The sequence below is a fragment of the Schistocerca cancellata genome, chromosome 1 (assembly GCF_023864275.1).
Source record: "Schistocerca cancellata isolate TAMUIC-IGC-003103 chromosome 1, iqSchCanc2.1, whole genome shotgun sequence".
NCBI classification, from domain to species: domain Eukaryota; kingdom Metazoa; phylum Arthropoda; class Insecta; order Orthoptera; family Acrididae; genus Schistocerca; species Schistocerca cancellata.
Genome location: NC_064626.1, coordinates 787,954,621 through 787,967,428, shown reverse-complemented (window position 1 = coordinate 787,967,428; position 12,808 = coordinate 787,954,621). Strand labels below are relative to the sequence as shown.

General features: G+C 38.3%; 1 protein-coding gene across 3 annotated transcripts in view; it reads right to left on the bottom strand.

Annotated features, from left to right (window-relative positions):
* The window catches only part of LOC126187494 (valine--tRNA ligase-like), a 196,204-nt gene extending 184,547 nt beyond the window's left edge, over positions 1-11,657 (bottom strand). For all 3 annotated transcript variants that reach the window (XM_049928626.1, XM_049928610.1, XM_049928618.1), the window contains exons 1-2: positions 11,365-11,657; positions 7,361-7,562 (exon numbers count right to left, since the gene is read on the bottom strand). In XM_049928626.1, the coding sequence (XP_049784583.1) occupies positions 7,361-7,562; positions 11,365-11,503 (341 nt within the window). In that variant the 5' untranslated portion in view covers positions 11,504-11,657. The remainder of the gene's footprint in view (positions 1-7,360; positions 7,563-11,364) is intronic.
* Between the last annotated feature and the right edge of the window lie 1,151 nt (positions 11,658-12,808).

Sequence of the window (12,808 nt, the reverse complement as noted above, 5' to 3'; positions counted from 1 at the left end):
CATCATCTTTGTTTTTAAATGGATTTCTGTAGTTGTATATACAAGTTTGGATGTAGCTGTATTGCATTGATATACTGGTGGATATTGATCCTGATGCCACATACCCTTGACTTCCTCAGCCAGTTGGATGTATTTTTCAATTTTTTCTCCTGTTTTCTTTTGTATATTTGTTGTATTGGGTATGGATATTTCAATTAGTTGTGTTAATTTCTGCTTTTTATTGGTGAGTATGACGTCAGGTTTGTTATGTGGTGTTGTTTTATCTGTTATAATGGTTCTGTTCCAGTATAATTTGTATTCATCATTCTCCAGTACATTTTGTGGTGCATACTTGTATGTGGGAACGTGTTGTTTTATTAGTTTATGTTGTATGGCAAGTTGTTGATGTATTATTTTTGCTACATTGTCATGTCTTCTGGTGTATTCTGTATTTGCTAGTATTGTACATCCGCTAGTGATGTGATTTACTGTTTCTATTTGTTGTTTGCTAAGTCTGCATTTATCTGTTGTGGTATTGGGATCTTTAATAACATGCTTGCTGTAATATCTGGTGTTTATTGTTTGATCCTGTATTGCAATCATGAATCCTTCCGTCTCACTGTATATATTGCCTTTTCTTAGCCATGTGTTGGATGCTTCTTGATCAATGTGTGGCTGTGTTAGATGATACGGGTGCTTGCCATGTAGTGTTTTCTTTTTCCAATTTACTTTCTTCATATCTGTTGATGTTATGTGATCTAGAGGGTTGTAGAAGTGGTTATGAAATTGCAGTGGTGTAGCCGATGTATTTATATAAGTGATTGCTTTGTGTATTTTGCTAGTTTCTGCTCATTCTAGAAAGAATTTTCTTAAATTGTCTACCTGTCCATAATGTAGGTTTTTTATGTCGATAAATCACCTTCCTGCTTCCTTTCTGCTTAATGTGAATCTTTCTGTTGCTGAATGTATGTGATGTGTTCTATATTTGTGGCATTGTGATCGTGTAAGTGTATTGAGTGCTTCTAGGTCTGTGTTACTCCATTTCACTACTCCAAATGAGTAGGTCAATATTGGTATAGCATAAGTATTTATACGTTTTGTCTTGTTTCTTGCTGTCAATTCTGTTTTCAGTATTTTTGTTAGTCTTTGTCTATATTTTTCTTTTAGTTCTTCTTTAATATTTGTATTATCTATTCCTATTTTTTGTCTGTATCCTAGATATTTATAGACATCTGTTTTTTCCATCGCTTCTATGCAGTCGCTGTGGTTATCCAATATGTAATCTTCTTGTTTAGTGTGTTTTCCCTTGACTATGCTATTTTTCTTACATTTGTCTGTTCCAAAAGCCATATTTATATCATTGCTGAATACTTCTGTTATCTTTAGTAATTGGTTGAGTTGTTGCTGCCAGTAGTTTTAGATCATCCATGTATAGCAAATGTGTGATTTTGTGTTGGTATGTTCCAGTAATATTGTATCCATAATTTGTATTATTTAGCATGTTGGATAGTGGGTTCAGAGCAAGGCAGGACCAGAAAGGACTTAATGAGTCTCCTTGGTATATTCCACGCTTAATCTGTATTGGCTGTGATGTGATATTATTTGAATTTGTTTGTATATTAAGTGTGGTTTTCCAATTTTTCATTACTATGTTTAGGAACTGTATCAATTTAGGATCTACTTCGTATATTTCCAATATTTGTAGTAACCATGAGTGGGGTACACTATCAAAAGCTTTTTGGTAATCAATGTATGCGTAGTGTAGCGACCTTTGTTTAGTTTTAGATTGATATGTCACCTCTGCACCTATTATCAGTTGCTCTTTACATCCTCGTGCTCCTTTGCAACAGCCTGTTCTTCATTTATAATTTTGTTCTGTGTTGTATGTGTTATTAATTTCTGTGTAATGACTGAAGTTAATATTTTGTATATTGTTGGTAGGCATGTTATGGGGCGATATTTAGCTGGATTTGCTGTGTCTGCTTGATCTTTAGGTTTCAGATAAGTTATTCCACGTGTAAGTGTATCAGGGAATGTGTATGGGTCTGCAATGTAACTGTTAAATAATTTAGTTAGATGTGAATGTGTTGAGGTGAACTTCTTTAGCCAGAAATTTGGTATTTTATCTTTTCCAGGAGCTTTCCAATTGTGAGTAGAATTAATTGCTTGGGTGACTTCATGTTGCAAAATTATCACTTCAGGCATCCGCGGCACCATCTTGTATTTTCTGTTTCTGCTTGTATCCACCATGCATGCCTGTTATGTTGTACCAGGTTTGACCATATGTTGCTCCAGAAGTGTTCTATGTCTGTTATGCTTGGTGGATTGTCTATTTTAATGTGTGTGTTATCTATTGTCTGGTAAAATTTCTTCTGGTTTGTGTTGAATGTTTGGTTTTGTTTCCTTTTATTTTCACTTTTTTTGTATCTTCTAAGTCGTTTGGCCAATGCTTGTAATTTCTGCTTCTTTTCGTCTAATTGCTCTATCGCTTCTTGTTGTGAGATTTTACCTAACCTTTTTCGTTTTTTTTCTGACATTTCATTTCTTATAAATTGTGTTAGCTGTCCTATGTCTTTTCTCAGTTTTTCTATTCTGATCTGTAGTCTGTGTTGCCATGCTGGTTTTGTGGGTTTCTTCTGTGTGTTGGTTGGTTCTGATCTCTGCCTAGTGTGTATATGTATTGTAGTGAGTGCTCCTATATAAACCAGTAGTTGTAACTCTTCCATAGTTGTGTTTTCATTTATTTTGTTGTGTATGGTTGTGTTGATAGTTTTTATTGTTGTTTCGACTTGTGGGTTATTTGGCGGTCTATGCAAGAATGGTCTAATGTCTGTATTTGTGTCTCTGTATTCTATATATGTCAGCTGAAATTTCTCTTCTATATCTAACATGTGTGTCACTTCGTGTTCTATTTGTGCTTGTTATGGTGGCTCTCTTAAGATTTCGTTTTCCTCTGATTGTTTAATTGATGCGTGTTGTTCTTTGTTTGTTTGCTCTGGGATGTTACTGTATTTTCTTCTTCTTCTGATTGCACATTATTTTGTTCCAGTATTTGCTGTTTGATGTTTTCTAATTCTGACTGGGGTATCCTGTTATTTTTTATTATTACACGGATCTGATCAGCTAGTCGTTGTTCTGTTAAAAATTTTAATTCTGGGTATCTGTTAATAAATGTTGTGTATACTTGTGATCTGTATCCAGTTGTGTTGGTTCCTAGGTTTGTTGCTTGGTAATAACAGAAAATGAGGTGTCGATTAACTTCATCTGACCATCTCATCCTCTGTCTTTGTTTTCCTTCTAGGGTAGTTGCAGGAAGCACATCCTGCAAAACACCTCTATTTGGATTTAAATCATTTTTCAGTTGGCTAGCAGTGTCGTTACCATTGTGGCCGGGCATAGGGTTCAAGCGTCGTCCCCGACCATGACGGCGCTTGTCTGAGGCTTCTTTAGTTCTGTCCTGAACCAAGTAATCACATTAAAAGGGGGGTTAGCCCTATTAGTGGTTTGTTCTTTTCGTCGCCTTTTATGACTGACAGAACATACCGGAGGCCTATTCTTTTCCCGGGCCTCCACGGGGTCTATTATTATTATTGTTATTAAGATTAAAATACACGAGAAACTGTTGTTGACTGAATATCTATCGCATAGGGTCATCCGAGAAATGAGAACTTCTGAAACGTGTGCTGTATAGAAACCAGCTCACACCATCTTGCCAGATAGTTAACATGTATACTTGGAGTAGCGGCAAGGTGCTTGTCCTATGAAAGCTTTTTGATAAATGCTTCAAAAGGTAAACCATGACAGTCAGTTTGTTGACAACTTGTGGGTGCTGCACAAAGCCCTTTTGTGTCTTAATGGATTTGTTAATGAACAAAATGTTCATTACTGGGCAGAAGAAAACCTAAGTCAGCTGCATCTATGTCCGCTACACAGCACCAAGGTTACAGTGTGGTGCGCTGTATCAACATAGGGCACAATAGGCACTTATTTTTTTGAGGACAAGAATAGCCTTGCAACTACAGTCACACTGGATAGTTATGTCGTCATGCTTTAAACACTGTTGCACAAAACCTAGACATTTACACTAATTACTGACAATGGATGTTTCAGCACAATGGATCAGCTTGTCACACAGCATGAATATTGATGGCTGCTGCATCCAACTGTTCAGAAACTGTATAATTTAAAAAAAAACCGTGCCATTTATGGGCTCCAAGATCCCCTGAACTGCCAATGTGTGGCTTCTTCTTGTGGTGTAACCCTGACCCTTACACGGACGCTTTTTTTGTAGCAATTTAGCAAAGATATTTTGTTTGCTATAGTATTAGAACTGTGATCAACTGCTATATTTATTTTTTGATAATTTTATTTTTGTGATTTAGGACCAAAAACTGTGGTAGTACATATATCACCATGACACCTTTGTAAGCTATTAAAGCTATGATGGTTAAATGGATTTTCCACTTCCCTTTTGTGAGCTGTTGTGTGTTACCATTACACATAAAAAAATAATAAACAGTGTTTTTCATTTTATTTGTGTTTTCTTTTACTTTATTTAAAAAAATAATTACATTTCAAGTTTACAAGTGGTTTATATTCAACATGATCAATTTAATGCTCATTTACAAGCAATATTTCTTTCTCAAACAAATGTTCAAATGGCTGTCACAATCCTCTATTTTCCATGAAACTGCCACAAAAATAGTTCAATACACAGGGACACTTTTTAGGAGCAGCAAACGTATTTTATTCTCTTGTCTTTAACTTTCTTAGAACACTTTCAGATCTGTCTGTATGTTTTTCCCAAAATAGGCATGTGATCTCCTACTTTCGCCAGTCAAACATCATCTGGTACAGTGTTCATTTTGGTTAGCAGGGTTACTGGGCAGCCTTTCTTTGTGCAGGATGTGAACCCATCTATTAACTGTTTTGTGAAAAGTTCAATTGATTTTCATGTCCTTCTTGTCCTGTATCAGTTTTTGTACAATAGAAACGCACTTACAATCATCATGTCTAGTAGGAAGTAGAGAATCCAATGCAACCTCTTAAGAGAATGTCGACCAGTTGCATAATGGTCTCTAAATTGATTGAAGTGATCTATGCCTTCCATTACATTATTGAATGTTGCTACAGCTTTTGGACAAGTAATATTGCTTGCAGTACCATACTTATTCTTCCTTGAGACAAATCTGGTGTCTCTAGGGTTATCCAAAGTTGTCAGAATAGTGACAGGTTTTATGTCCATCCATTTTATAGTTGCAATACCACGTTTGCAATGGAACTGGAATTCTCCTCTTTTCATGTTTCATTTATCTTTAATCATTGGAGGTGGCCCCTTCTGGTTTGTTCTTACAATGCCTATAGAATATATGCCATTGTTCAACAACATTTGCGCTAGATTCATAGTGGTGTAGAAGTTGTCAAATGTTACCACAATGTTATTGTGTTTCAGGTCTTCGGTTAGGCTAATGACTACACACTCTCCCAGAGAATTTTCTCTAGATCCATTGTCTGATTTTCCTGTGTTAATATCAAATTTTGTGACATAGCCTATTGTTGGGCCTGCTAAACACCACGTCTTGTATCCTTGTTTGACTGGTTTTAAAGGTATGTACCACTTGAACGATGTCCTTCCATTGAAAGGTATCTTGCTTTCATCCACAACCAATAATTCACTGGCAAAGTAAGGCTTACGAACTGTGTTGTTCAGAAAGATTATCGGAGATCTGACCTTATGAAGTTTATCATTGTTCGGATGCCCTTTTGGAGGATTCTGCATATTGTCATTTATGTGAATATTTTCACACAAATTTCTGAAACGTTTAGAGTCACAGGCTGAAATATATAAGGCTGACCTAAAGCAGGTTCTGAACTCCAGTAGTCATCATTCTTCACAACACAATGATACCCATCAACATATTCATTCCAATCCAGACCTGTAACTCGTCTATAGGTAAATTTGTCAAGTTGTTTGTCACCTTTTTTGTTTGAATTGCTCTGAATCAGATTTGTCTGCTGAACCACATGCTCTAACATCTGAGTCTCAAATAAAGAAGGGAAGAAGTCTTTCTCGGTGATGTGTCAATGGGTGGTCGACAACTGGTTCTTGTTATGTAAGAACATCAAGCAAGGCAAAAACAGCAGTGTTATCAGATCATTCATCTTCTGTCAATGGCTCTTCTTCTGCACTTATGGTACCACCAGCAGAAGAGCACAAGAACCATTTACACTATTATTGATACCGGGCTGTGGAACCAAACACGGATCAGGGTCCTGCACAGTGTCTAAATTGAATTCATCTTCTGTAGCTCTATCACTTTCTGTTTTAGAGTCCTCAGGATCACTGGGTAGTGCACACAACAACTACAGTGCTGCTTCTGGTGTGTATTTCTTTGCATAGACATAATTCTTTGACTTTTTCTAAAAAACTGAACAACAGTGAAACAAACCATAAATGATAAACTAATTTTCAAATTATATTTGTTACCAATATTAAAGTTTACTTACCACAATGTCAAAACAAATCCCAGAAATTTTTGACACTACCATAACCACGAAATAAGACTTGATATTACAAATTCACTGTCCAAATAACATCAGGCTACAGACAGAAGTCGTCCTTTACCACTGAGTAAAGGAACTACCACTGAACTCAAAATAGCACAAAAAAATTGTTTGTGGACACATTTGGGGCAGTGCTCATGAGATGCAGACTGTCACTGTTAGAGATGAGTTTAGCACTAAATCCATGTTGTGTCAAGATTCACTGTAGAGATGGATACATTTATCGGGATACACTAACAGATATTAATATCTAGCTGCTATTTTTATTTGTAGTTTTCAATATTTTGCAGATTAACATAATGAAATCTGGAAAGAGAACGCTCCATTAGCCTTATTATTATAGAATGTCAATTTATGACGACATATTTTTCTGTAATATTTATTCCTATGCTTTTCAATCCATCATTTTTTCTGCAAGTCTTCATTTTTTACTTCAACTTCTTATGAATTTATATTCTTCTTGACTATAAAAATTCTTCTTTTGACTTTTTTTGTCCTGTTACCCTTCTACTCATTCTTCAACCTCTCTCATTTACGTTTTTTGGTTAATTTTTCTTCTTTTCCTGCTTACACTCAACTCACCCTGTCAATTTTTATTAACGGACGTTATTTTTCTGCTACTACCTATTATGAACAGCCATTATGTTGAACCTCATATATTCCTTCATTTAATTAATTTTCAATGGCAGCAAGTGATTCATATTTTAAGTTTATAATTAACAACAGCACCAGTAATAAGACTTCCTGATGAGCCCGCAGCTCTATCAATGTAACATACCAATAATCTCAAAAATAAACAGATTCAGTAAGTACTTACCACCTGGCAAAAACATCTTGTACAGTTGTTGTTAGAACATGACCAAGATGTAGAGTTCCAGTTACATTTGGAGGTGGTAAAAGAATACTGAATGGCACACGAGGAGTTTCCACTAACGAGAAACAGTTATGTTTCATCCACCAATCGTATCGACCAGTTTCCACATCTTTGGGATTATATTTAGATGGAAAATCACCAGTGGCTGCAACATCAAACAATAATTTCTTCTTTCTATTCACAGAGAAATAATTTTCTAAATTCTGGGCAAGAGGTAATTTCAAAATACAATAATTCTAGACATATCAAAATGTGTGTAGAAATTAATTAAAATTACAAAAAACAAGCAAAAAATACATGCTTGTGGACAGTAGCCACCAATGCGCTAAGTGAAGAAGAAGAAGAAGAAGAAGAAGAAGATAGGTTAAAAATGTGTACGTTGTACTTATAAGTGTTCAGCCACATGATTGTCTCCACTTTATGCACAATATTTTCACAATCATCAAAATATTGTGCATAAAATGGAAATGACAACTCTGATTAATGCCCACAAGAAAACTGTTAATCAGTCACACATAGAAAACCTGAGAGTTCAAGTGTGAATTTGTTTAAGAGTAATTTTAAGGAAGGTTGTAAGACACTGAGCATGAGGACTGTTCAAAGAGGATGCAAAAAGGAATGAGACTTTGCCTTATCATAGGAAATAACCAAGCATTTGCCTGAAGTGGTTTCTGAAAACTATAGAAATCCTAATTCACATTTATATAGTGAGGAAAATTCTACTGGACTGTGAATACTTAAGGATAAAGGAGACCACTTGCAGAATGGTATATGCTCTGGGATGTCGACAGGCACACACAAAGGAAAAAGAAAATTTGTTGCCAGGTGCGGCGGGTAGAGAGAGGAGCAGGAGGCAGGAAGAAGGGTTGGGGGCATGTAGCTTGCAGCTTGGTGGGAGGCAGCAGGTTTTCCGGCTAGGCATGTGGGAAAGAGGGGTGGCAGGTGCATAGGCTACACAAGTACCAGTGCCAGGGGGTGGGCGGCACATGATGAAGGTCATTTGGAATTGTGGATTGGGAGGGGCCAGACAGGAAAGAGGAAGGGGCAACTGTTGGCTAGAGGGTGTGGGGCATCTTGGGTTAATGTACATTGAGGGAAGGAGGGTTAAGACAGCAAAGGATGTGTTGTAGGCTGAACTCCCATCTGCGAAATTAAGAAAAGCTGGTGATGGAAGGAAGAATCCAGATGGCCTGAGTTGTGAAGCAGCCAATGAACTTGAGCAAGTTGTGCTCAACTGCCTGTCATCTCTGTTCTCGAGTATAGTTTGGCAGTGGCCATTCATTCTAATGGTTAGCTGGTTGGTTGTCATATCAACATAAAAAGCTCTGCAGTGATTGCAGCACAGCTAGTATATGACATGACTACTTTCACACATGGCCCTGCCTCTGATGGGATAGGATAAGCCTGTGACAGGACTAGAGTAGGAAGTGCTGGTCGGGTGGACTGGGCAGGTCTTGTTCCTGGATCTTTCATAGGGATAGTATATGTCTGACATGGGGTTGGGAGTTGCTTAGGGATGAACCAGAATGTTGTGTAGGGTGGACATCAGAATAACACATTTGGGAGGGAGGGGGGTGGGGGAGGGTGTGGGGGGGGGGGGAGGGTGTGGGGGGGGAGGGGGGAGGGAACGACCTTAAGCAGGATGCCCCTTATTTTTGGGCATGATGGCAAATAATCAAAGCCCAGATGAAGGATACGGTTTGGTTATTGGAGTCCAGGCTGATATCAGGTACTGATTTTTGGGATGGTGGGAGGATTAGAGGTGTGTGAGGATATGGCATGGGAACTCTGTCTGTGAAGTAGGCTTGGGGGACAGTGCCTGTCTGTGAAGGCCCTAGCGAGACCTTCGCCTACAGGGTGAGGGTCTTCTCATCACTGCAAATATGCCTTCCAGAGGTAGCAGCCAGGCTCTACAGGAGCAATATTCCCCCCCCCCCCCCCTCTGAGAAAGGAGTGACAGATGTCAAAATGCAGGCACTGATGGTACTGGTGACATTTTGACAGCTGTCATCCCTTTCACCCCTCCACCATTTGATGCGGCAGTGACTAACACTACTAGGGAAAATTATGATGAATGTCCATACCTCCAACTGAAGAGACTGTTGGAGTTTTTTTTATAAGATGGGTATTACTCTGCTTTTGCCTAAGGCTGCAGCCTGACCCTTCTGTGCTCTGTTGTTTTTTCTATTTTAATGTCAGTGAGGAATCCTTTAACTTTGTTTAGGCCTACTTCAAAAATTATAGTTTTCTTCAATAATACAAAGTCTCAGGGCACAGCCTCAATTACCTAAATACCCCTAACAACATGTGCAGATGCCTGCTCGTCCAGTAAGTATAACATCAAGTGTACCACCTATGCACTAATTCACACCATGAGCACATACTTTACACTGAGAATGAGACTGAATTTTGAATAGAGGTTGCCCCTTTTCTCATGACTATCCAAATCAACAAGAAGTGCATCACCAGAGCTCAACATTATTAGTTTTTAGCTATCAGTCTTCTGACAGATCTGATGCCTGTCACCATCACCAGAGCTCAAGATTATTTGCTTTTACTTATCAGTCTTCTGACAGATCTGACGCCTGTCACCACAAATTGCTTTCCCAAGCCAGTCTCTTCATCACAGAGTAGCACTTGCACCTTATGTCCCCAACTACTGCTCTGCTGTGCATGACAATTCTTTTATTCTACAACTCTCTCTTGCACCACAGTAGCTCTTCACAGATGTCTACACATGCCTGTTCTCCTAGTCAGTATTTTCCAAATAAGTTATTCATTTCTTCCTCAATTCTGAGGACGACTTCCTCATTTCTTACTGGTGACTGTTCAGAATAAAAATAAATGTACAGGTTTTCATAACTGGCAGTGTCAATTGGCACTTTTATGCTCCGCCAGCATGTGGTATTCCCATGTAAAGTGTACTGATGGGTTTTATGCTTCACCCAGGGTGTGTATTATTGCACCACATAAAAAACATTGTTTCTCACCATTCAGCAAGTACTTGCAATTGAACCTACTTCTTTCTAAATATAAGAATCTACTATTCTTCCATCATTTCTTTCCATTTACATCTAAAGTACACAATTATTTTGATATTTTTGCATAATCTTGCAGCAAATAGCACCCTGTGGTATCCCAAAATATACCGAGTTTAGCCCTAAATTACTAAACACTCCTAAAATTTCCGTTTACAGCAGAGTATAAAAACAAGGTATTTTGTACTTAATTTGGTATGAAACATACCACTGGGGATGTAATAACTATAATTAACTAATGCTTAATCTCTAAAATATGACTTCCATTGAATAAATCTGTAGCAGTAAAATTTATGACGGTTTAGTAGCAATGTAACATTGCGTTAATTAGACAGATAGGGTTAAGCAAGACTGGGGTTACTAAGTAAATTTCGAGGACGTATCATAAATATCAGTGTGAATAGATTAGCACTGGTGATATGTTGTTAGGACACTTTACATAAACAGCTAATTGTGGCTGTTAATGTATAACTTGCTTCACATCCCTGAAGGCTCCCTTCCATGTTGGTATTTAAGGATCACGAATGTGTGAATGAGTAAGTGTACATATGTAAAGACTTTACTGAACGCCGCATCAAGCATAATCGACCAGATTTTTGATGCTTTAATATTTTTGCTGTATTGCGTGTGTCTATATTTTGCAAGCCACTGTAAAGCGCATGGCAGACTAATTACGACGACCCCAAGTCACAATGTTGTATCGTATCAAAAATAGACTCCTAAAGTAACAGGATCTCTCTACCCTGCAGCGTCTAAACAGTCTTAAACTTCCGCTAAAATGGATAGGTGGTTATTTGGTGCAACGATAGTGTGAAAAATGCACTAATGAAACATTTAGCCCTACGTAAGTGGCCATATATTAACAGTTCCTCCTATCATTTAACCGCACGATTAATAAGTACAGTTTACCTGCATGCGCATTTCGTCTTGTTTCTGTAGTGGTTAGTTGCCGAAAATTAATGGATGGTACAAAAGAGGGTTGTACATCCTTAAAAAGAGTTCCAAGATAACATCGAGAAAACTGCAGACATCTATCTGCACTACCCATAGTATATCAAAATGTCATGTACTTAGTACCATACTGCATTAATAACAACAACGCCAACCCAGATGCAGTTGTTTCCTATTCATACCATAACCCCAACATTATTGACTGCTAGCACAAGCACATCTGTTCGTAGCGCGTCTGCCTTTAATATTTATATTTAGCAATCACTGGTGACCAAAGATACTGTACATGACTGTTTTATGATTTATGCAGGGATCATCTCACAATAATAAAGAATTTCTCATAATTCAAAGAAAATAAGTAGCTGAACACAAACATATATATGCACGCCAGCACACAGTATTTATAAAAAGGAAGAACGCTTTTATGAGGGTAGGACAGGTGGTCGCCCATCGCAGTACTTGCCTGAAATTCTTTAGGAAAACCGCGGAAAACATAAATCAGAGTGGCCGGAGAGAGCCAACTACTTCATCCTGAATATAAGATCAGTGCACTTCACTGTCTCAAAGCCAATTTACAGTAACTTTAAATTAACTGTCACATCATGTCACGTCACGTCACGTAAAACAGCCCACAATGGATTCCAACTGGCGTCATTCACACTGTCCGTCACGTCAGATCACGTCAAGGTTTGAAAGTTTTGACGGAGTAGTCAGGCCAGTTCACACTGGCCATCACAGCACCATCATGTCACGGCACCGTTTAGATGAGATTAGATTAGATTAATTATTCATTCCATAGACCCATAAAAGAGGGAATCCTCCTGGGTGTGGAACATGTCAGATGTATTCACACTGTCCGTCACGTCACGTCACGTCACGTCAATTAAGGTCATTGGATCTCAACTCGCATGCATAGACAATAGACCATGTATATGGTCTATGCTCGCATAGCTGTCCTCAACTGTTTTCATCGCGGGTACTGCGCTCTTGTCCGCATCTCGTGGTCGTGCGGTAGCGTTCTCGCTTCCCACGTCCGGGTTCCCGGGTTCGATTCCCGGCCGGATCAGGGATTTTCTCTGCCTCGTGATGACTGGGTGTTGTGTGCTGTCCTTAGGTTAGGTAGGTTTAAGTAGTTCTAAGTTCTAGGGGACTGATGACCGTAGATGTTCAGTCCCATAGTGCTCAGAGCCATTTGAACCATTTGAACTGCGCTCTTCACAAGGTGATTTTCAACTACTTTTGGGCATGAAGTGCACAGACACAACACGGTAGCTTATATAAGTGGATCCTGGGGTCCATATTTGTACGGAAATGACATTTATTGTACTCGAATGGCTTGCATCTTGCAGGGATAGCATGTATAGTAGAGAACGAAGACGTAAGTGGGGTCAACTGAAGAATA